Source organism: Zalophus californianus, chromosome 6 (genome assembly GCF_009762305.2).
Source record: "Zalophus californianus isolate mZalCal1 chromosome 6, mZalCal1.pri.v2, whole genome shotgun sequence".
Lineage (NCBI taxonomy): Eukaryota > Metazoa > Chordata > Mammalia > Carnivora > Otariidae > Zalophus > Zalophus californianus.
Genome location: NC_045600.1, coordinates 86,762,251 through 86,787,410, shown reverse-complemented (window position 1 = coordinate 86,787,410; position 25,160 = coordinate 86,762,251). Strand labels below are relative to the sequence as shown.

At 40.6% G+C, this 25,160-nt stretch overlaps 1 protein-coding gene across 3 annotated transcripts; it reads right to left on the bottom strand.

The window, feature by feature from the left end:
• Positions 1–1,453: 1,453 nt before the first annotated feature.
• On the bottom strand, positions 1,454–23,500 carry SPATA5L1 (spermatogenesis associated 5 like 1). 3 transcript variants are annotated; one of them, XM_027572838.1, is made up of 8 exons: positions 22,064–23,500; positions 20,393–20,578; positions 14,672–14,830; positions 11,398–11,607; positions 10,486–10,678; positions 5,652–5,782; positions 4,324–4,449; positions 1,454–1,818 (listed from the first exon to the last, which is right to left on the bottom strand). In XM_027572838.1, exons 1-8 carry the CDS (start codon positions 23,156–23,158, stop codon positions 1,651–1,653), a joined length of 2,268 nt encoding a protein of 755 aa, XP_027428639.1. In that variant the 5' UTR covers positions 23,159–23,500; the 3' UTR covers positions 1,454–1,650. The 3 variants fall into 3 exon arrangements, 2 of the variants coding, with proteins under 2 accessions (XP_027428639.1, XP_027428640.1); XM_027572839.2 differs by having other exon boundaries at positions 1,513–1,818; positions 11,500–11,607; positions 22,064–23,268; XR_003516088.1 differs by lacking the exon at positions 1,454–1,818 and having other exon boundaries at positions 10,454–10,678; positions 22,064–23,285.
• Between the last annotated feature and the right edge of the window lie 1,660 nt (positions 23,501–25,160).

Below are 25,160 nucleotides of genomic sequence, written 5' to 3'. Positions count from 1 at the left end.
TTCTCTGATTTCATCGTTTCATTTTTTCTTCTCTTCCCTTATGGTCCTCTACCTTGTTTCTTAAATTCCACGTATCAGTGAGATCATATAATTGTCTTTCTCTGATTGGCTTATTTCATTTAGCATAATACCCTCTAGTTCCAACCACATCAATATAAATGGTAAGTATTCATCCTTTCTGATGGCTGAGTAATATTCCATTGTATATGTACCACATCTTCTTTATCCATTCGTCTGTCAATGGACATCTGAGCTCTTTCCAGTTTGGCTATTGTAGACATTTGGTCTGTCCTCTTTAAAAAATGTCAAGGTCAAGACTGAGGAACCATTTCAAATCTAAAGACACATGAGAACTAAATGCAATGTATGATCCTAGACTGGATCCCATAACTGGACAAAAATTGCTGTTGGGACAATAGATGAAATTCATTGGATAGATTAAAATATTCTACCAATGTTAAATTTCCTGAGTTTAATGTACCATGGTTATATAAGAAAATAACCACCCTTATAAGAAATATATACGGAAGGGGTGCCTGGCTGGCTCAGTTAGTGGAGCATGCAACTCTTTTTCTCAGGGTTGTGAGTTCAAGCCCCACAATGGATGTAGAGATTACTTAAAAATAACATCTCAAGGGAAAAAGAAAAGAAATAAACCCTGAAGTATTGAGGGGTAAAGGGGCATGATGCATAAAATCTATTCTTAAATAGTTCTGGGGCGCCTGGGTGGCTCAGTTGGTTAAGCGACTGCCTTCGGCTCGGGTCATGATCCCGGGGGTTCTGGGATCGAGCCCCACATCAGGCTTCTTGCTCGGCGGGAAGCCTGCTTCTCCCTCTGACCCTCTTTCCCTCTCGTGCTACCTCTCATTCTCTCTCTCTCAAATAAATAAATAAATAAATCTTTAAAAAAAAAATAGTTCTGAAAAATACCATGTGTGTATATGTATATGTGTGTGTATGTATATATAAAAAAGGAGAGAGAAAGCAAATATGGCAAAAGGTTAAAAATTGGTGAACCTGGTTTAAGAGCACATAAGAGTTCTTTGTATTATTCTTGGCGACTTTTCTGTAAGTATGAAATTATTTCAAAATACAGTTAAAAAAAGCAATCAACCCAAAACAAACAAAAGCAACCACCATTCCCACTATAAAAATCAACATACAGGGGTGCCTGGCTGGCTCAGTTGGTAGAATATGCACTCTTGATCTCGGGGTTATAAATTTGAGCTCCACATCGGGTGTAGAGATTACTTAAAAATAAAATCTTAAAAAAAAAAAAATCAGGGGCACCTGGGTGGCTCAGACAGTTAAGCATCTGCCTTCGGTTCAGGTCATGATCCCAGGGTCCTAGGATCGAGCCCCGCATCAGGCTCCCTGCTCAGCGGGGAGCCTGCTTCTCCCTCCGCCTGCCGCTCCCCTTGCTTGTGCTCTCTCTGACAAATAAAGTCTTTAAAAAAAAGTCTACATATACTTTCTTCCCAAATTATGGTATTTTAATATACTTTTTAGAAATAAGATGAACTTTAGCTTATCAGGTACGAAGTTTTTTATTTACATGAAATAACACACAAACTCTAAAAGTGCGAAGCTGCAAACTACAGGGCAAATTTACACTTAAATTAATCCTTGGTCAGGGATGTAACATAGTTTTTAAATATCCTCTAAGTTAGAAAATCCTTGTTCCTGAAATAAGTTCTCATATAAAGTCAAGTCCTTGTGACTTAAGGATGGCTTTACAGTCTTCAGTGATTTTAGAAAGTGCTCTTGTTTCACGGTGGTTGCTTCTAGTCCATTTTCTTGCAGAGCCAGCAAGGCAGCCTATAAGAAACAAACAATAGGAAATAATTAATACGCTTCATTTTTTTTTTTACAAATTATGGTAACACTTTAAAGAAATTTTTTTTAAAGATTTTATTTATTTGAGAGAGAGAGCACAAACAGGGAGGAGGGGCTGAGGCAGAGGGAGAAGCAGGGATCCCCAACATGGGGCTCCATCCCAGGACCCTGAGATCATGACCTGAGCCGAAGGCAGAGGCTTAACTGACTGAGCCACCTAGGCGCTCCCACAATTTATGGTAATAGTTCAAAATCTGAGGGTAAAAACCTCAGTCCCATTTCTTAGAATTCCAATATTCATGACATTAAAAATATTAAAAAGTTAAATAAGATGATTAAAAGTTGTCTTAACAGACCATTATTTCTTCTACGTTAAATTCTAGCCTTAAATGGAAAAAAAGAAAAAGCAAGTTGCAGCAAAATATATAAACTGTGAGCCCATTTACATATTTAAAGATGAGAGACTATCTTCCTGGTCTCACAGTAGGGAGTTTTTAAACAGGACACAGCACTAATCATAAAGGAAAAGATCAAACATATACTCTATGACACAGCAATTTTCTTTGTAGGTATATACATATATAAAACAGACATATCTACACGTATGTACTAACAGACACATGCAAGATTGTTCATAGCAGCATAATTTTTTTTTAAAGATTTTATTTATTTGAGAGAAAAAGAATGAGAGAGCACAGGAGAGTGGGGGAGGGTCAGAGGGAGAAGCAGATTCCCCGATGAGCAGGGAGCCTGATGCAGGACTCCATCCCAGGACTCCAGTATCATGACCTGAGCCGAAGGCAGTTGCTTACCAACTGAGCCACCCAGGCGCCATAGCAGAATAATTTTTTTTTTTTTTAACATTCTTAGTTTATTGATCCTCTCATGAAAAATCTGCACAACCACCACAGATAAAGCCACTGCAGCATCTTTACTCCTTCTGCTGTCCAATCTCCAGCTCACTTTTTGCCAGCACCAACATTGGCTTTTGCAGTCCCCCTGACTTTCTTCACTCTGTTCTTGCGTTCCTTTCGCTGTTTCCTCGATGTCTTTTTCTTCTCATACAGGCCATGTCTTGCAAGTCTGTGTTTGGGTTCATTTTTCTTTGCATAATCCAAGGAATCATAAATCATGCCAAAGCCGGTTGTCTTGCCACCACCAAAATGGGTTCTGAATCCAAACACAAATATGACATCTGGTGTGGTCTTGTACATTTTGCCTAGTTTTTCCCGAATTTCTGTCTTAGGTACTGTTGCCTTTCCAGGGTGAAGAACATCAATGACCATCTGTTTCCACTGAAGTAGTCGGTTAGTCATGAACTTCCTGGTCCGAATAGTTACTGTGTTGTTCATGATGGCGGCCCATAGCAGCATAATTTATAACAAAAAAGTAGTAGCCCAAATGTTCAAAAAGATGGATGAATAAATGCAGTATATTCATAAACCAGAATATTACAAAGCGATGGAAATGCAAAAACTACCACTATATGCAAAACCATAGATGAATTTCACAAACATAATCTTGAATTAAAAAGCAAGCATAGGGCGCCTGGGTGGCTTGGTCGTTAAGCGTCTGCCTTCAGCTCAGGTCATGATCCCGGGGTCCTGGGATCGAGCCCCACATCAGGCTCCCTGCTCAGTGGGGAGCCTGCTTCTCCCTCTCTCACTCCCACTGCTTGTGTTCCTGCTCTCGCTCGCTCTCTCTGTCAAATAAATAAATAAAAATCTTAAAAAAAAAGAAGCAAACATAAAAGTATATATGGTCCTATTTATATAAAGTTCAAAAGCAGACAAAACTAATCTCCAGTGCTGGAAGTCAGGAGTGTGGTTCCCTTTTGGGAGGGAGACTGGGAAAGCCCCAAGAGAAGCTTCCAGGGCACTGATAATGTTCTCTCTCTAGTTATACAAGTGTGTTCATTTTATTTTAATTCAATGAACTATATCCTAATGATCTGTACATTTTTCTGAATAGTATATTTAATAAAATTTTATGGAAAGAGAAACATCTATGATGGCTTCTTTTGTTCTCAAAATAAAGTCTAAATCCCTTAAAGTGGCTTACAAGGACCTGTGTGATCTGGCCACTGTCCAGCTCTTCAATGTCATGTTATCTCTCACTCCAGTTGTCCACACATTTTGTTCCCTCCGCCTCAACACCACCCTCCGCGTCCCTCCCTTAGCCTTGTCAACTCTCTCATCATCCTTCCAATTTTACTTTACACATGCCCTCTCTCACAAAGCCTTCTCTGATGTCCCCAAGTCTGGGTCGATGTCCTTCCCAGGTGCTCCAGGCGGGGCGGGGCGGGGCGGGGCGGGGCGGGGCGGGGCGGGGCGGGGCGGGGAGGGGAGGGGAGGGGAGGGGAGGGGAGGGGAGGGGAGGGGAGGGGAGGGGAGGGGTCCTAGCTGTCTGTTTCACCTTACATAGTGCTTGCCACATAGGAATCTTTTAGTAAATGCTGCCAAGTGAATGAAGATCTAATTAACTTACTTCTTTGCAAAGGTTTCCAAGATCAGCACCAGAGAAAAAACAGGTTTCTGCTGCTAAGTTTTCTAAGGAAACATCAGGCCCCACTGGCATGTTTTTTGTACAGACTTTCAAAATAGAAAGCCTGCCCTGGAAGAAAAATTAAAAACAATATGTTTATAATCTTATAACATTTACGTCTCACACAAAACTTTATTAAAATATCTTAAGTTAGTGTTTCCTGTCATACTACAGAGGAAGTATATATATTTATTTAATAAACAATAAGAATCACTTCTGAAGAGGTAAGAAAGAATAACTCATCAATGGCTCATATGATGATGGTAAAAACAATGACATGATAAACTTTTAATACTTTTATAATAATTTTTAAAATAGCCAACTGTAGCTAAATTTCTTTAAGAGACATGATGAGTCCCTGTTCTGGGTACAAACAGTGTTATCAGACATGGTTTAAGAAACATGGGCGCCTGGGTGGCTCAGTTGGTTAAGCAACTGCCTTCGGCTCAGGTCATGATCCTGGAGTCCCGGGATCGAGTCCCGCAGCGGGCTCCCTGTTCGGCAGGGAGTCTGCTTCTCCCTCTGACCCTCCCCCCATCATGCGCTCTCTCTCTCTCTCTCTCTCTCAAATAAATAAATAAAATGTTTATAAAAAAAGCAAAAACATGAATTATCTAGACACAATTTAAAAATAAATAGACATTTAATTTTTTTAAGGCATTCTCTCTCAAATAAATAAAATCTTTATAAAAAAAGCAAAAACATGAATTATCTAGACACAATTTAAAAATAAATAGACATTTAATTTTTTTTTAAGGAAGGAAGGAAAAAATTCATTCTTTGTCTTTAACCATTCCCTGTCAGTGGCTATGGATGTTAAGGGCAAAGATTTACTGATTCTTCGACTATGGATACACTGTGTAATCTCTCTAATCTCAGACTTTCCCACTGTAAAATAAGGATACTGATGCAAATTATCTCCAAAATGTTTTAAACCCTTTAGGATTCCTCCATTCTAGTTGTAAAACAATGGTGATTATACTTAACAAACTCGGTATTTTGAGTCTGCCACAACAATGAAATAAGGTAGAACTACTTTACTTATAGGCTTATGTTTCTCTGAAAATAGGCCTAGAGTATCCAGCAAAAGCAGATCAAAATTATGATTTTTATGAAGGCCCACTAGGCAAGGGAAGACTGCAGAACTCGGTATGAGACACGTACCACATACATATATATCTAGTTTGGGATTCAATTCTGCTAGGCTCCTTAGAGCTCAGACATTGATGTGTTAAGAATCCCCACATAGACTAAACACGTACAATGATTACCTTTTCATCTGGAGGTGGTATATAGATAATCTTATCTAATCTTCCAGGTCGTAACAAGGCATCATCTAATACATCAGGTCTATTTGTTGCAGCAACAATCATGACATTTCTATTAAAAACTTCTTGAAACTCTGAGGGAAAACACCAACACAAACTAATGTCAGTAAGCTGTTAATTGTTAAATTTTTAAGAAATTATAAATCAGACGGTCCATTTATTTTTAAATAAGCATATCCTTTCCTTGGGGCTGGAATGTTTATATCTCCTATCCAGACTACCTTCTTGATATCAACATATGCTAAAACAAATTATTAATCAAAGAACTACTTTGTGTGTGGTGAAGGGACTGGCCAGTCCTGAGGGACATCTCTCTGGGAGATATGAGAACCAATGGAAAACCTTATACCACAGCAGAGAACACCTACTGAATGCACCTGAGCCCCAAAGAATGATTATAACCTAAGTGGATGATTTGAAAAGACAAAGCATGTGACTAACAGGTGAAGACGTATGGCTATGAATCACTCTGGCTCTCATGTCCTGCAAGAGATTTACTTTGCTTTTTATTTTGCTTTCTAGAGGTAGGAATATGATGACATAAGCTGCAGATATATAAATCCTAGATAAAGATAAGAAATACAGAAAAGCAGCCAGAGCAAAACCTTACACATGCTAAGCATTCAAAATTGTTTGTTGAACTACCAACGAACAAAAGTCCAGGACCAGATGGCTTCTAGGTGAATTCTACCAAACATTTAAAGAAGAGTTAAAACCTATTCTCAACCTATCCCAAAAAACAGAAGAGGAAGGAAAACTTTCAAAATCATTCTATGAGGCCAGCATTACCCTGACCCCAAAACCAGATAAAAATACTACGAAAAAAGAGAACTAAAGGCCAGTATCTCTGATGAACATTAGATGCAAAAATCCTCAACAAAATACTAGCAAACCAAATTCAACAATACATTATAAAAATCATTCACCATGATCAAATGGGATTTATTCCTGGGATGCAAGCGTGGTTCAATATTCACAGATCAATCAACATGATACATCAATAAGAGAAAGAACAAGAACCATATGATCATTTCAACAGATGCAGGAAAAGCATTTAACAAAGTACAACATCCATTCATGATAAAAACTCTCAACAAAGTAGGTTTATTTTTATTTATTTATTTTTAAGATTTTATTTATTTGAGAGAGAGAGAATGAGAGAGAGAGAGAGAGAGCACATGAGGGAGGGAGGGTCAGAGGGAGAAGCAGACTCCCTGCCGAGCAGGGAGCCCGATGCGGGACCCAATCCAGGGACTCCAGAATCATGACCTGAGCCGAAGGCAGCCGCTTAACCAACTGAGCCACCCAGGCGCCCTCAACAAAGTAGGTTTAGAGGGAACATACCTCAGCATAATAGAGGCCATATAAAAAAAACCCCACAGGTAACATCATAGTCGATGGTAAAAAAACTGAGAGCTTTTTCCCTAAGGTCAGGAACAAGACAAGGATGTCCACCCCACCGCTTTTATTCAACATAGTACTGGAACTCCTAGCCACAGCAATCAGACAACAAAAAGAAATAAAGACATCCAAAACAGCAAGAAAGAAGTCAAACTTCCACTATTTGCAGATGAGATGATACTCTATATAGAAAACCCTAAAGACTCTACCAAAAAACTACCAGAACTGAGAAATGAATTCAGGTCACAGGATACAAAATCAATGTACAGAAATCTGTTGCATTTCTATACATTAATAATGAAGCAGCAGAAAGAGAAATTAAGAAAATAATCCCACTTACAATTATACCAATAATAATAAAATACCTAGGAATAAACTTAACCAAGGAGGTGAAAGACCTGTATTGTGAAAACTATAAAACAGTGATGAAAGAAACTGAAGATGATACAAATAGAGAGAGAGTCCATGCTCATGGATTTGAAGAACAAATATTGTTAACATGCCCATACTACCCACAGCAATCTATAGATTTAACACAATCCATATAAAAATACCAATAGCCTTTTTCACAGAATTAGAACAAACAATCCTAAAATTTGTATGGAACCAGAAAAGACCCCAAATAGCCAAAGCAACCTTGAAAAAGAAAAACAAAGCTGGAGGCATCACAATTCCAGATTTCAAGTTATATTACACAAAGCTGTAGTGATCAAAACAGTGTGGTACTGGCACAAAAACAGACACATAAATCAATAGAACAAAACAGAAAGCCCAGAAATAAGGCCAGAAATCAGCCCATGATTACACGGCCAACAAATCTTTGACAAAGGAGGTAAGAATATGCAGTGAGAAAAAGGCTCTTCAACAAATGGTGTTGGGAAAACCAGACAGCAACATGGAAAAGAATGAAACTGGACCACTTTCTTGCTCTTTTAAAAAAAGATGTATTTATTTATTTGAGAGAAAGGGAGGAAGAGAGAGAGAGAGAGCATATGAGCAGGGAGAGAGGCAGAGGGAAAGGGAGAAGGAAAGAATCTTAAGCAGAGCTCAGAGCCCAACGCAGGGCTCAATCTCAAGACCCGGACACCATGACCTGAGCCAAAATCAAGAGTTGGACGCCTAACTGACTGAGCCACCCAGGCACCCTGAAACTGGACCATTTTCTTAAACCATACACAAAAATAAACTCAAAATGGATTAAGGACCTCAATGTGAGACCTGAAACCATAAAAATCCTTGAAGAGAGCACAGGTAGTAATTTCTCTGACACCAGCCATAGCAACATCTTTCTTGTCTCCTGATGCAAGGGAATTAAAAGTGAAAATAAACTATTGGGACTACATCAAAATAAAAAGCTTCTGCACAGCAAAGGAAATAATCAACAAAACTAAAAGACAACCTACTGTATGGGAGAAGATTTTTACAAATGACATATTCAATAAAGGATTATTACCCAAAATATATAAAGAACTTACATAACATACACACAAATAATCCAATTTAAAAATGGACAAAAGACATGAACAGACCATCTCTCTAAAGACAAACAGATGGCGGGGCACCTGGGTGGCTCAGTTGGTTAAGTGACTGCCTTCGGCTCAGGTCATGATCCTGGAGTCCCAGGATCGAGTCCCATATCAGGCTCCCTGCTCAGTGGGGAGTCTGCTTCTCCCTCTGACCCTCTTCCCTCTTGTGCTCTCTGTCTCTCATTCTCTCTCTCTCAAATAAATAAAATCTTAAAAAAAAAAAAAGATATACAGATGGCTAACAGATACATGAAAAGAAGCTCAATATCACTCATTATCAGGGAAATGCAAATCAAAACCACAATGAGATCTCACCTCACACCTGTAAGAATAGGTAAAATCAAGAACACAAGAAACAACAAGCGTTATAGAAAAAAAGGAACCCTTGTGCACTGCTGGTGGAAATGCAAACTGGTGCAGCTACTGTGGAAAACAGTATGGAGGGTCCTCAAAAAATTAAAAACAGAACTACCCTATGATCCAGTACTCATACTACTGTGTATTTACCCAGACTATGAAAACTAATTCGAAGGGATATATGCAAACCCATGTTTACTACAGCATTATTTATAATAGCCAAATTATGGAAGCAGCCCAAGTGTCCATCAATGAAGATGTGGTGTACACACACACAGGAATATTATTCAAACATAAAAAAGAATAAAGTCCTGCCATTTGCAACAACATGGATGGCTCTAGAGAGTGTAGAATAATGCTAAGTGAAATAAGCCAGTCAGAGAAAGACAAATACCATATAATCTCACTCATATGTGGAATTTAAGAAACAAAACAAACAGACAAAGGAAAAAAAAGAGAGACAAAACAAAAAACAGACTCTTAACTATAGAGAACAAACAGAGGGGAGGGGAGGTGGTGGGCGATGGGGGAAATAGGTGATGGGGATTAAAGAGTACACTTATCTCGATGAGCACTGAGTAATATATGGAATTGTGGAATCACTGTATTGTACACCTGAAACTAATATAATACTGTATGTTAACTACACTGGAATTAAAAAAAAATTTCTTTTAAATTGAACTGAATAATCAGAGTGGTTCCCCAGTAATGTGATCTCTCAAAGTAGTGAGTTCCCTATATCTCCATGTATTTTAGCAGAGGCTGACTAAATACTGGTCAGATATTATAGAAGGAATTCCTGCATTATGAGAAAATTTCATTAGAATACCTCACGGGTCCCCTCAAATTCTAGTGTCATATGTTCTTAAGAGCTGTAAGACTCTCCTTCCATGGAATGATTTTTCAAATGGGAAACAAGGTTAAAAACAATGAAAGAATAAAAGAAAAATTATCCATTGGATAACTTAAGGATATCAAACTCTATTTAGAAAGAGACTCAGAAAGGGAGGAAGGGACTTCCAAAGGTCATTTTCATTTCATTATAACTAAGGAAACCCATTACTCAAGAAAATTGGAAGTTTTTAAATTACTAAGATCATTAGTAATTACAATGTTTTGTTTTGTTTCATATAAAAATTTTTAGAAAGGGATGAACACTGGTTCTTCAGGATATAAAAATAAGAATAAACTCCCTTTTCTATTAGCAATATGTAAAGTTATGTTTCTAAATCTTAGGAAAAATAAAATTCACATTCATATATATTTAAGATAACTTATTATAAAATTTACCTCCTTCCTAGCCAAATCACAATTTTTAGCAGGCCTGCAGAAATCCTAACAGAGTCAAACTGAAATTATATAATTCGTTCTATGAGATGCATCCAGCATAGGAAAAGCTAGTGTATATGCAATGTATTTAATGCTGGCCTGGGTTTTTGGTATATTCTGACTAATAAATACCTCTTCATTTTTTTTCAGCTCCTTGTATTTACCCTGTTGATCGGATTTACTTCCTCTTCTCTCTATAGTCTTCAGTCCCACACCATCTAATTCATTTAGAAGAACAGAAAGAACACGTTCTTGAACATTACATTCTGTTTTGCTGATGGATCGAGAGCCCAAGATTGAATCAATCTCATCCAAAAACACAATTGCTGGAGTATTTGCTCTTGCTTGTCGAAATACCTTTGTTTAGGAAAATGAAATTATTGAAAAGCCACACATTATTTAATATTCCAGTGAATATATGCTTTCTGTATTACTACTTATAACTTTTAAAATATAAAAAGAGAAAGATGCTAAGTGTCTAAGAATTGAGGAATGAATACATAGAACAAGAAACAACTCAGTATTACATACAGATTAAAAATCATATTTTCAAAAAATACTTAAACTATGGAGTTTTAAAAGTGATAATGATCAAAAAATCATGATAAAGACATAATTTAGGGCGCCTGGGTGCCTCAGTTGGTTAAGCGACTGCCTTGGGCTCAGGTCATGATCCTGGAGTCCCGGGATCGAGTCCCACATCGGGCTCCCTGCTCAGTGGGGAGTCTGCTTCTCCCTCTGACCCTCTTCCCTCTCATGCTCTCTATCTCTCATTCTCTCTCTCAAATAAATAAATAAAATCTTTAAAAAAAGAAAAAAAAAAGACATAATTTACCCTCAATTCTAAAAGAAAAACAAAAAAAATAAAGCAAATTCACCAAAATGTTAACAGTAGGTAGAGAGTTTACAAAGAATTTATCTAACACTTTCCTACATTTTCTAAATTTTCTATAATCTATATAACTTTTCTAATTAATAAAAAGGCCAGTAATATTTTTAATAACTAAGGTTTATCCTTAAAGCATGCCATGAAAATTCAAAAGGACACTTAACTACATGGGGGAAAATGAACAAACCTGAGACAAGACTTTTTCTGAGTCTCCAACAAAAGGAGAAAAGAGATCAGCACCGCTCACGGAAACAAAAGAACAATGACAGCTTGTGGCCAGCGCCCTCACCAGGGTGGTTTTAGCACATCCAGGGGGACCGTACAGGAGAACTCCCTTTGGTTGTGTCAGGCCCATCCGGACAAATTCCTGAGGGAATTTTAGAGGCCACTCGATACTCTGTAGGTACACAAAAAGAGACAGTTATTTTAGTGTAATGATAAAACATCAAATAATTCAGTAAATTCATTTGTCCACTCAATAATTCTTAGGTATCTGTTATAAGCTGGAAATGCAGTCCATTCTCCATGCACCAACCAGTGATCTTATAACCTAAGTCAGGTCATATCATTTCCTGCTTAAAATTCTTCAATGACCTCCCAACAGAATTAGAATAAAATCCAAATCCTTCCTGCCAGTCATTATAAGGCTTTACATAGCCTATTTCCCAAACACCCTTTCTGTTCCCATCTTAGGGCCTTTATTTGCTATTCTCTATCTGAACACTCCTTCAAGTTCTCTATGTGGCCATCCGTCATCATTCAGTCTCAGCTCAAATGTCATTTCCTTGGAGAGGTCTTCCCTAACCACTCTAAAGCAGTACACCCACCCCCACCCCCCAGCCACTCTACGCTACTGCCCATCTTTTACTTTGAGAGCACTTACTCATTCACTATCTGAAACAATTTTTCCATGTTGATTTTGTCATTCTGCTCCTGCTAGAATGTAAATAAAGTTGACCTCTAAATAGCCATACATAGAATGACACCTTCACAAAGTTGGCACTCCACAAATGTTAACTAAATAGTAAACAAGTCCCCTTTACCTCTGAGGTAGGTGATTTTATTTTATTTATTTATTTATTTATTTATTTATTTATTTATTATTTATTTATTTGAGACAGAGAGAATGAGAGAGAGAGAGAGAGAGCACATGAGAGGGGGGAGGGTCAGAGGGAGAAGCAGACTCTCCGCGGAGCAGGGAGCCTGATGCGGGACTCGATCCAGGGACTCCTGGATCATGACCTGAGCCGAAGGCAGTCGCTTAACCAACTGAGCCACCCAGGCGCCCGAGGTAGGTGATTTTATTATCATCATAATTTTACAGATGCAGAAGCTCAGGCTTACAAAAGTTAAGTAACTTGCCCAGGTCTTATTTCTAGTGAGGCAAGCAGAACTGAGACTGACCCCAGGCAGCGTAGATCAAGAAGTACAAACTCTTAACTACTGATGTATTGCTTTTCTACAACAAAAGATGAGATCCCTGTACCAAGGGAACCCAGATTTTAGTTGCGGAGACAGACCGGTAAACTAACAATGAGGCCAGTAAAGGGCATTCCACAGAGAAGAACAGTACACACAGAGACACATGAAACTCTAATTCATCTCATCAGTAAGCAGGAACAGAGGGGGAGAATAGGGGAAGCAAGGAACAATAGAGTTGGAAGTGGAAGGAGTCAGACTGTGCTGCACCTTGAAAGTTTCAGTCAACATTGAGGAAGCAGTATGGGGAATGGACTGGAAAGAAATAAAACCAGAGGAGGGAGACCAGTTAGAAGTCTCTTGGAATGACCCAGACTACAAAAATAATAAAGCCTGATGTGTCACAAGCAGTGGCAATGGTGTCAAAGGGATGGACCTGAAACATAAAATGTTAACTCTTTTATGTAGGGGCTATGTTCTAAATCCAGAGGGGAAGTTACATATACATATAACAGGACCCAGGCATTTAGAAGATGGGTTTTTCTTTTTTTTAAGCTTTTATTTATTTGAGAGAGCGAGAGCATGAGCGGGGAGGAGAAAGAGCAGAGGGAGAGGGAGAAAAAATCTGAAGCAGACTCTGCACTGAGCACAGAGTCCAACATGGGGCTCGATCCCATGACCCTGAGATCATGACCTGAGCTGAAACGAAGAGTCAGACGCTCAACCAACTGAGCCACCCAATCACCCCTAGAAGACGGGTTTCTGACTTATGACATCGGTGGCTGGCTGTATTCACAAAGGTAGAGAATCCAGGTATGGTGGTGGGACTCCTTAGCTGAGTTTTAGACATGCTGAGTTTGAGATCCCTGTAAGTTACCTGGTAGGCAAGCACCTAACCAATTCTGATGATCAAAAGAACTACCTGCACTGGATATAAAGATTTTCGAGTTAACAGTTTTCAGGGGACAGTTGAAGCCCTGGATATCGAGATCGTGGACTCACAGAATGCAACAAGAGGCCTCCCAGGAGCTTGGGACACTAACATTTAAAGTATGGGAAAGGAGTGTTCAGAAAGGCAGGAAAGCTTACCATCTCAAAGCTAAAGAAAGAGTGTTTGCAACAGGAAGGTGTAGCTAATCTCTCATGTACTTCATGAAGAGTAAATGAGACAATGCATGTAAAAAATTAGGGAATATCATAAATGCACTGATCCACGGACACAAGGATTCTACGATTCAATGCAGAAATAGCTTCTAGTTAAGATGAATAAATTATAGTGATATTTATAAGTCAGTCTTTTGTATGTGCAGTTAGAGAAACCTAGTTCTTTATAGCAGGATCACCTGAAGGTAAATTAACAAAATTAACTTCTGAAACTGAAATGCAAGTGAGAGCCTCTGGAAAGCTGTGTCCCTCAGCATCCACAGTGAGAACCAGTAGGCCCCCAGGCCATACTTGTATTATAATTTTGTGCTTTTACCAGTCCCAGGGCAAACTCAGGCCTACAAACTAAAAATCTATATTTTACCACCCACAAACTAAGAACCATTTTTATATTTTTAAATGCTCGGGAAAAAAAATCAAAAGAATATATCGTGACGTGAAAATTACATGATTTCAGTGTCCATAAATAAAGTTACCAGAACACAAGTAATGATTACGAATTATCTATGGCTGCCGCTGCCCCCGTGCCATGAAGACAGAGCTGAGTGGTTGCAATAGAGACTGGATGGCCCACAAAGCCTAAAATATTTACTCTCTGGCCCTCTACAGAGAAGTCTGCTGATCCCATTCAGATGATAAAGCCTGTAAAGCAAAAACAAACAGAAGGAAGGTGAGGTAGGAAAGTATGAAAAATGGTATTTGATGCCTATAGAAGGCCAGTTAAACCAGGACTAAAAAGGGCCCCTTGCATTGTGACGTTAGGATGGCATGACTGATGGCAGCCAAGATAGTCTCGGCAACTGCGATTTGTCTTCATCACAAAAGTGGCACACTTAAATCCTACCATTCTACTGGCGTAAGCAATCTCTCTCGATCACCTGTTTTAACTTCAGTTTGACATCTTCGAGGCCACCAATCTGCTCCCAGCCAACAGGCTTGATGTCCATCAGTCCAACGATACTTCGAAATGATGAGGGTTGAATCTTTTTAAAAGCTTCAAGGAAGTCTGCTTCATCAACAGCTGGGTTGTCCTTGTTCTGAAGAAATATGCCCCCAAAAACAAAATCAAGACCAAAAATTATGTGGGCCTTTTTTGTGGTATAGGAGCACAATTTAAAAAAAAAAAAAAAACACAAAAAACCTTCCTTTGAATTTATAAATCTATTTTATCATTATAAAAAATCTTTCATACACAAGACAAAAGAATTAAATGTCTCCTCCCCCAGCTTTCTCCACTGTGCATCTCTAGAGGATGGCAACCGTTTCCTATGTACTCCAGCAGTATGTTTTACGACAGTCCGGATATATACATCCTTTCAAACAGATACATAAGTGGGACCCTACTGTACCAATTAACCTGCATTTTTTTTTTCTGGCTCTGGTGGCAGAGCCTGCAACTCTTTTTTTTTTTTTTTAAGATTTTATTTATTTATTCATGAGAGACAGAGAGAGAGAGAGAGAGAGGCAGAGGGAGAAGCAGGCTCCCAAGGAGCAGGGAGCCCGATGTGGGACCTGATCCCAGGACCCTGGGATCATGACCTGAGTTGAAGGCAGACGCCTAACCATCTGAGCCACCCAGGCGCCCTATCCTGCATTTTTCACTTATATTAGAAATCTTCTCTTATCAATTAATACAGTTCAACCTCACTCTTTTTGACAACTGCAAAAGACACCATTGTATAAGGGTACCATAATTTAACAGCATCCTTCTGTTGAATATTAGATTGTTTCCAGTCTTTTGTTATTAAAAACAAAGCTACAGCTGAAAATGTTTGTGCACATGTTCAAGTATTTTATATAGTATTTCCTCCAAGTAGAATGCACATTTACAATTGTGACAGGTATTACCACACTGCCCTCAAAGCTGCACCGCTAATATAAAGCTCTTCTTCCCATACCTCTCCAGCACTGAGAGCATTACCAAACTTTTAAATTTCTGCCAGTGTGACAGAGGAAATGGTACTCACTATTGTGTTAATTTCTTCAATCTGAAGAGTGAGGTAGAGGGAATATGGAATTAGAAAATCAGCGTTTTTACAATCACATATAGTAAAGACTGATCGGGGCAAGAATAATTCATGGATGCAAAACAAGGGAAGGGGAAGTGTGACAAGGAACGTGACCTCAAAGGGCCTCCTCATAGATTTCTTATTAGTTGCAAAGGGAAAAATAGCAGCTATACAGTGGAGAAACTGGACAAAACCCTGACTGGTTGATCATATCAATCACTAAGTAGGGACATCACCAATGAGAGGCAGGGAGACATCTTGTCCTTTCACATGTGATACCTTAGGAAGGACACACCATCACTTACGGAGTATTCCAAACTGGCATATGTAACCTGAATCTATGAAAAAATATTAGACAAACCCAAATTGAGAGACATTTTATAAAATCACTGACCTGCATCCTTAAAAACTGTCAATGTAAAATATCTCATTAAAAAAAAAAAAAAAGCTGGGGTGCCTGGGTGGCTCAGTTGGTTAAGCGGCTGCCTTTGGCTCAGGTCATGATCCCAGGGTCCTGGGATCGAGTCCCACTTTGGGCTCCCTGCTCCATGGGGAGCCTGCTTTTCCCTCTGTCTCTGCCTCTCTCTCTCTCTCTCTCATGAATAAATAAAATCTTAAAAAAAAAAGCTGGGGCGCCTGGGTGGCACAGTCAGTTAAGCTTTCAACTCTTGGTTTCGGCTCAGGTCACAATCTCAGGGCTGTGAGATCAAGCCGTGTCAGGCTCTACGCTGGACAGGAGCCTGCTTAGGATTCTCTTCCCCCTCTGCACTCCACCCCACATACTTTCTCTCCCTCTTAAAAAAAAAAAAGCTAAAGGAGAATTGTAGATTAAAAGAAACTAAAAACTAAACACAACGAACTAGATCTTGTACTAGAGGGAAAAATAATGCTAAAAAGACCAAGACAACTACCAAAATCAGAGTACGGGCTGTAGATCTGATGATGTTTTCTGTGTTAAATTTCCTGAGTATAATGATTATACATAACCACACTATGGTCTCATATGGGGACATATTTTTTCTTAGGAAATGGATAATGAATGGGTTATGATGTATGCAACCCATCCTCAATTGATTCAGAAAAAGTAAGTAATATGTGTATACATATACATTTAGAGACAGAGAGAGAGAATGATAAAGCTGATTTGGCAAAATGTTAAAAATTGATGAATCTGGATGGAGGGTTTAGCAGGACTTCTCTATTTTGCAACTTTCCCTAAACTTTTTAACTATTTCAAAATAAAGAGTTAAAAAAAAGATTAATTTTTTAAAAAAATTTATTGTTCACTTTGGCAGCACATATAACTAAGGTTTATTGATTTATTTTAGAGAGAGAGTGAGACAGAGTGCATGTCGGAGAGGGAGAGAGAATCTCAAGCATACTCTGCACTGAGCACACCCGAGGAGGGGCTTGATCTCACGACCCTGAGATTAAGACCTGCGCCAATACCAAGAGTTGGACGGTAAACCGACTCTGCTACCAAGGTGCCCCTGAAAGATATTTTAAAGAAAGTAAAGTTGAGGATTTTCATGTTTACTGGCTATTTGTAATCCTTTTACTGTCTACTACCTGTTCTTATCTTATTACCCATTTTTCCTTGGATTGTTGGTCTTACTGATTTGTGAGAATTCTTTCTATATCAAGGTAATTGGTCCTTTTGTCATAGCCCAAAAGTATTTTTCCCAGTCTGTCTCGTCTTTGTTTATGTATTGTTTTGCCATCCCCAAATGATCAAATTAATAAATCATTTCCTTTTTGACCAATAGGTTTTATGTTATGCTTAGAAAGGCTGTGTTTGGGGCGCCTGGGTGGCGCAGTTGGTTAAGCACAGGACTCTTGGTTTTGGCTCAGGTCTTGAAATCAGGGTTGTGAGATCCAGCCCCGCCTTGGGCTCCAAGCTCAGCATGGAGTCTGCTTAAGACTCTCTCTAAAATAAATAAATAAATCTTTAAAAAAAAAAGTCATCTTCACTTTAAGATTATAGAGAATCTTTCTTGTAATTTCTTTGATCATTCTAGTGAAGCAGATGTTTTGTTAAAAACTGCTTACATTTATAATATCTGTATTATATTTAAGATTTACTCTCATATCAAATTCTTGAACACATTCCTTGTCTGCCCTGGTAGCAACAGCCCCTCATCTGCCTGAGGGGCAAAGAAGAAAAAGATGAAGCCAGTACCTTCCCAGATTCCTGTCCCTTCTTCCTTCCACTTCCCTTAGTTGTTTATGAACTCAGTCATCACTTGTAAATATGGCTGGGCAGGCCCCTCCTCAAGTAGCAGCTGGCTGGTCCACCTAAGCCAGGGTGCTTAAGGTCAAACCTGGAACCTCAAAGCAGAGGGAATCCTACATGTAAATCTCCCTTCCCAGCCCCTGGTACTCTCCTCCTCCCTTCATAAGGCATAGAGTCTCACACCTCTACGCATGAGAAGTGTCATTCAATGTTCAAGCAGCTTTGATTCTAAACCCAGAAGAGAACTTACAAGTTCACATAACTCCTTCCCCACCTTCATTGTACGTGTAAAAATAAATGGAAATGAGGAAGGATGTAAATTATGTAGGTAAAAAGGTTCTTAAAACTTTGGATGATAAATCATCCTTTTATAATTTAAACAAACTCAAACTGGTTTTTAAAATTACAAGATCAAAGGACAATTTTAATGTTGTAATAGTTACAACAGAGATTGAAAACTTCATCTCAGAATCCTCAGGGTACTGAAATTAATTTTTTTCTGAAGGGGTTTAGGGATTACGGATTACTTATTACATATAGGGTGAAGAGATTTTCCAATGCATAGTGTTGAAAACTATTATATTTAAGCTAACATCCTAAATATTTCTAAGAAAGGTAGTCATGAATTAAAGATTTCAATATCAAGGACAAAGTTAAAGATTTTATTTATTTATTTGAGAGAGACAGAGATAGCGACAGAGATAGCAAGAAAGAGCACGAGCAGGGAGGAGACGGAGAAGCATGGGGAACCCGACACGGGGCTCGATTCCAAGATGCTGGGATCATGACCTGAGCTGAAGGCAGGCACTTAACCGACTGAGCCACCCAGGGGCCCCTCAAAGATAAATTTAAATAAAAATTCCAGGCGCCCAATCTTCTCCTGGGTTAGAAAAGGTTATCTTACCCACAAAATATTGATTTATTAATAAGAAAGGAAAAACAGATGCAACAAGAACACAGTATTTCTGTGATCCTCCTGCCCAAAATGCAAAGCTGAATCAAATCATGAGGAAACATCAGTCAAACCCAAACTAAGGAATAGTTTACAGAATAAACGACCTGTAGTCTTAAAAAATTAGCTGTATCTCTGGGTGGCTCAGTCGATTAAACAACCAACTCTTGGTTTCAGCTCAGGTCATGATCTCAAGGTTGTGGGATCCAGCCCCACACTGGGCCCCACACCAGGCACAGAGTCTGCTTGTCCCTCTCCTTCTGCTCCTCCCCCAGCTCGCACGCACTCTCTCGCACTCTCTCAAATAAACAAATAAAATCTTTAAAAAAATTAAAAATTAAAATTAAAAAGGTAGCCATAAAAGAAAGATTAAAGAGTGTTTCTAGATTAAAGATTACTGGGGAGCCTGGGTGGTGTAGCTGATTAAGCATCTGACTCTTGGGTTTCAGCTCAGGTCATGATCTCAGGGTCCTGGAATTGAGCCCCGTGTCAGACTCCAGGGAATCTGCTTGAGATTCTCTCTCTCCTTCTCCCTCTGCCCCTCCTGCTCATGCTGTCTCTCTCTCTCTTTCAAAAATAAATAAATAAAATCTTAAAAAAAAAAAAAAAAAACACTAAGAAATCATGATAACTAGATACAATGTGTAGTCTTGGATTACTATTTTCTTTTAAAATTTCTGCTATAAAGGAAATTATGGGACAGATAGTGAAATTTGGATAAGGTCTATAGATATTAGGTAAAAGTATGTCAGTATTAATTTCCTCATCTTGATAACTGTACTGTGGTTAAAGTCTTTGTTTGTAGAAAATATACACATAAGATTTTAAGGTTAATGGGCCATCATGGCTGCAGTATATTCTCAAATGTCTCACATTATATACATGTATGTGTGTGTGTGTGTGTGTGTATATATATATAAGAGAAATATACCTATATGTAAATATATATAAAAACACAGATGAAGAGGAAAAGATAAAGTAAAACTGGTAAAATGCTACATTTGGAGAATCTGGGTAAAGTTATACAGAAATTCTTTGTACTATTTTTGCCACTTTTCTCTAAGTCTGAAATTGCTTCAAAATAAAGAAAAATTAAAAAGAAATATGTTTGACTCTTCTGGGGCCACACTGTCTTTTTCCTGGCTGCTCTGAGCTTTGGCACTAGGGAGTTACTATGGGAATGAGGGAACATGCCCTAGTAGACCTGGAAGACTCAGCCCTCCATCCCCACTTTCAGTCATATGCTAGTCCCGGGGAGATGAGATGTAAAAATATATGTAAGAACCAGCTGTGAAAGGTATTTAAAGTTCCAAGAAAATGTACTTACCACTTGTTTAATCCCTAAATTAGTCTGTTATAGTAATGAAAAGATCAACATACAGGGTCACACATCAATACTTCCTACCTTCTCACTATGAAGGAGCGCATGCAGGGCAGCCTCCCTACAAAGTGCAGTCAGGTCTGCACCAACATAGCCAACTGTCATTTCTGCAAGGAGGCTCAAATCGACTTGACTGGAAATGGGCATCTTTGAGGTAATCACTTGGAGTATTGCCTTTCTTTGTTTAAGTGTGGGAGTCCCAATGACAACCTGTATGCAAAGCAAAAAAAGAAAAATTAAAGTTTCCACAGTTTAAAATATTATGTAGTATTTTTATCCTCTCAAATGTGTATAACTTAGAAAACAAATTTGGAAGCAGAACTATGTACCCTTAAGCATACCACAGATTCTGAATATATTAAAATCCTAATTTTCCAGACGAGTAACAATAGCTAGACAGTTGCACGATGAAAATTACATATAGATCTTCCTCAACTTAAGATGGGGTTACGTCCCAATAAATTCATCGTTAAGTTGGAATTACAGTAAGTGGATAATGCATTTAATATACCTAACCTACTAAATATCACAGCTTAGCCTTGCCAACTTAAATGCGCTCAGAGTATTTACATTAGCCTACGGTTGGTCAAAATCATCTAGCACAAAGCCTATTTTATAACAGTTTTGAATATTTCATAAAACTTATTAAATACTGTACTGAAAGTGAAAAACAGAATGTTTGTATGGGTATAAAATGGTGGTCAATATGTTGATTGTTTACCCTCATTATCTCGTGGCTGTCCAGCAGCATAAGAGAGCATCTTACTGCATATCGCTAGCCTGTTTTCTACTGAATGCGTATGGCTTTCAGATCATCATAAAGTTGAAAAACCATTAAGTCGAATCATTTTAAATTGGGGGCCCTCTGTAATTCATTTAACAACATTTTGTTATTTTTTAGAACCTACCAAGTTCTGCGAGCCAGGGATGCAACAGTAAACCAGATAGTCTAGATCCTTGCCCTTAAGGATTTTATTCAGGAGACAAGTACCAGATAGTGCAAAAAAGAAATCTGCTCAAGTTCTGCAAAGATTAAGCTAACAGTGTGCAATTATTATCCATCTCTTTAGAATCCTGACACAAAGTTCAAACATCACTTAAATTAATCACTATTCAAACTATTTAATCAAGAATCAATTTGAGACTAAAGTTTATAAAATAGAGGGCAGCTTTGAATACTCAATCTTCCCGGCAACTCAGGGAGCAATTGTGGGTAATTTCTCACTTGTGGGACAGGATGCTGGTGTCCCCACAAGGAATGAATAAATTCAGAACAGTTAATGCCTGCTTTGATTTAGTTCTTTCCGTCCTTCTTTTTATTTCCATAAACTTATTTCTTGAGGCTATCCTACTTTAAATCCTTATTCCAAATCCACAAGAGTTTAATTACTATGCTTACAGCTGACCTAGTTCCCTTAAAAACTAACGTCACTGACTGTACTCATCTTCAGGACCTGCACAACACAATTAATCCCTAAAGGCCACCTTGCTTCTCGGGACAATTTGACTCTGGGCTAAAACAGGTCCTGGCTCACAGATCGCACAAGGGCAGAGAACGTGTTCTCTGCATTACAAAAAGCCCCTGACTCCAGCCCGACTGCCAAACCTAAGTGGCAAAACCCTCAGGGCAGCCAGCCAAAGCCAGAAGAGGCCTTGGTTCCAGGGACAAGGGGCTGGCAGCCCGGGCCTACTTACCTCTCGGTCAAATCTCCCCGGTCGGCGCAGCGCTGGGTCTAGAGCGTCTGGCCGGTTGGTGGACGCCACAACCACCACCTCGCGGTCCCCACTGATGCCGTCCAGCAGCGTCAACACCTGGGCCACCGCGCGGCTCTCGGCGGCTCGGTGTGGGCCGCCCCGACGGGGACACAGTGCGTCCACCTCGTCCAGGAAGAGGAGGGTGGGTCTGCGGCTGGCCAGCTCCCGCGCGCGCTCGAAGACCTGCCTCACGTTCTCCTCGGTCTCCCCGGGCCGCGCGCCCTGGAGCGCGGGGGCGCTCACTGCCAGCAGCTCCGCGCCGGCTTCCCGGACCACGGCCCGCACTAGCTGAGTCTTGCCCACGCCGGGGGGACCCGCCAAGAGCACCCCGCGAGGCACTGCTAGCCCCAGGGCCGCCAAGGTGCGGGGGTAGCGGAGCGGGAGGCGGAGGAGCTCCCGCAGCGAGTCGGCCGCCTCCGAAAGGCCCCCCAAGGGCACCTCGGGCTGCGGCTCCGCTTCGGACGGAGGCACCCCGCTGAGACTGATGCGGGTGCGAGGGGTGACCAGCCCGGCCGGGTCCGGGCTGGGCGCCCCGCTGACGATGTGCAGCGCGGCCACGGGCCCGGGAGCCCCCGGTGGAGCGGCCACCACGTGGCCCCGGGAGACCGGTCGGTTCCTCAGAAGCTCCTGCGCCGCCTCCAGCACCGCGGCTGGATTCAGGGCACCGGGTGCGCCCGCCCGCTCCCGCAACACCGGCCACACGGTGAGGAGCCGCAGGGAGGGGCAGGACACCAGGCGGAGGCTGCGTAAACTGAGACTCCCCCGGAACCCCGAAGCCCCCACAGCCGTCCCGGGGCTCGCACACTGCGGATCCAGTTGCACAAAGCCGTCTGCTCCGTCCCGTCGCAGCCAGGCGGCGCAGACACAGGAGCCGCCGTCGGGCAGAGAGATCTTCACCGCCGAGCCCAAGTGTGCGCCCAAGGCGCGGAAGGCGGCCGGGCCCAGGCGACAGCGCTGCGTGCCCCGGTCCCTAGCGTCTAAGGGTAGCACCTTTAAGAGCGGCTCTTCGGGAAAGGAACCCGAGTCTGGAGCCATTGCACACACAGAAGCCCAAGCCGAGGAAAGTAGGGCAGGAATTCCACCCGGGCGGGAAAATCAGGTACACCGCGGTCCCCGGCCGGAAGCAGGTGACGCGCATGCGCCAGGGATGACTCAGTTGCTAGCCCAGGAGTGAAGGCTGAAAGGGCCAATCGGAAAGTTAGATGATGCTCAGGCAGTTGGTGTTGTGGTGTCGGATTTGACGAAACCCAGTGGCCCATTCCAGGGCTGTATGGTAAAGGCCTTAGTTACGGGTGTCTGGGAGGCCTCATAAACGAGCTTCAGGAGGTCATTAAGCATATACATAGGTGATATAGAGAGTCCCCCGCATAGCATACTCTCCCTGGCTCTCAGACTTGAGCATCACCACCAGCGCTTTGTGAACGAATTTAAGCTGTCTCTGTGGGCACAATATTTTGGAGTGCTGTGGTGCTAATATCTAAGGTGACTTGGAGTAGCTAAGAAATACAGCCTTGGCGCCTCCCATGGATCTGGGTTCTAACATGTTCAGAAGGTCCAGGCATGCCTTTCCTATAGCAAATCACCAGCATTGCCAAGAGAAAAGCACAGTGTAGCATTTTCAATCCCTGGGAGAGAGAAGAGAAGGAAAACCAGGCCATCTGACATTTAGTGGCACACCAATATATTCTGCTCAGATTCTTTACTCCTGTAGGGGCCACTAGCAGGCGGGCCAAACTACCACAATGGCATATTATTTGGAATTGAAGCTGCCTGGGGAACAGCTGGTTCAAGGGCACTCAGACTCTCCACTGTCCCCGGAAAGCAAGAAAGAAACCTCCCATGTGAAAGGTACCCTCTCTGTACTAAGAAGTAAGAAGAAGACGTCCTTATCACCAGAGATAGGAACTTTAAAGCTGAGACAGCTGTAGAAACAAACCTTGTGCCTTTTTTACTAATCTACTACCTCGGCCCAAATTCCACTTTTCTTTCCCACTAATCCTTACTAATTAAAGCTCCCAAACATCTATTTTATTTTATCCTGTCAATTCCTCACAGATTTATTGTCTTTTTGTCTAAAAAGCGTAAAAACTGCCTGCCTTGGTCATTTCTTTGGTCTCAATTTCATTATTGGGCCTCTGAGCCCCTAATAATACAACTTTGGGGTTTTCCTCTTAATCTGTCTTGTGTAAATTTAATTCTTACTCCAGCTGAGAGACCTTGAAGGGCAGAGAGAGACTTTTTCCTTCCCTACACTTCTCTGCATGTTCTTTGACAACAACTTAATCATAACCTCTTCTGTTCATCTGATAAGTGCTTATTGCCTATTTGGTACACAGGCCTGTATCAGAGGCGATGCCTGACGACATTATTAAGACTACTGCCTGCTATTCTCTTTCTGCCTTTCTTCTCCCTTCCCCACTGGGGATTACACTTTTTTTTTTTTAACTTAAAAAAATTTTGTAAGTTTATTTTAATTCCAGTATAGTTAACATACAGTGTTATATTAGTTTCAGGTGTACAATATAGTTATTCAACAATTCTATACATTACTCAGTGCTCATCATGATAAATGTACTCTTAATCCCCTTCATCTATGTCACCCATCCCCCCACCTACCCCCCCTCTGGTAACCATCTGTTTGTTCTCTATAGTTAAGAGTCTGTATTTTGGGGGCGCCTGGGTGGCTCAGTTGGTTAAGCGACTGCCTTCGGCTCAGGTCATGATCCTGGAGTCCTGGGATCGAGTCCCACATCGGGCTCCCTGCTCAGCGGGGAGTCTGCTTCTCCCTCTGACCCTCTTCTCTCTCGTGCTCTCTCTCATTCTCTCTCTCAAATAGATAAATAAAATCTTTTAAAAAAAAAGAGTCTGTATTTTGGGTTGTCTCTCTCTCTCTCTCTCTTTTGTTCATTTGTTTTTTAAATCCCACATATGAGTGAAATCATATGGTATTTGTCTTTCTGTGGCTGTTTTTATTTTGCTTAGCATTATACTCTCTAGCTCATCCATGTTGTTGCAAATGGCAGGATTTTAACTTTTT

Coding starts and splice junctions, on each gene's coding strand:
- SPATA5L1 (XM_027572838.1), bottom strand. CDS start 23,158: ATGGCTCCAGACTCGGGTTCCTTTCCCGAAGAGCCGCTCTTAAAGGTG. Junction 10,679..11,397: donor CAGAAAAAGTCTTGTCTCAG/GTTTGTTCATTT, acceptor TCCTAAACAAAG/GTATTTCGACAAGCAAGAGC. Junction 5,783..10,485: donor AAGTAAATCCGATCAACAGG/GTAAATACAAGG, acceptor GTTTTCCCTCAG/AGTTTCAAGAAGTTTTTAAT.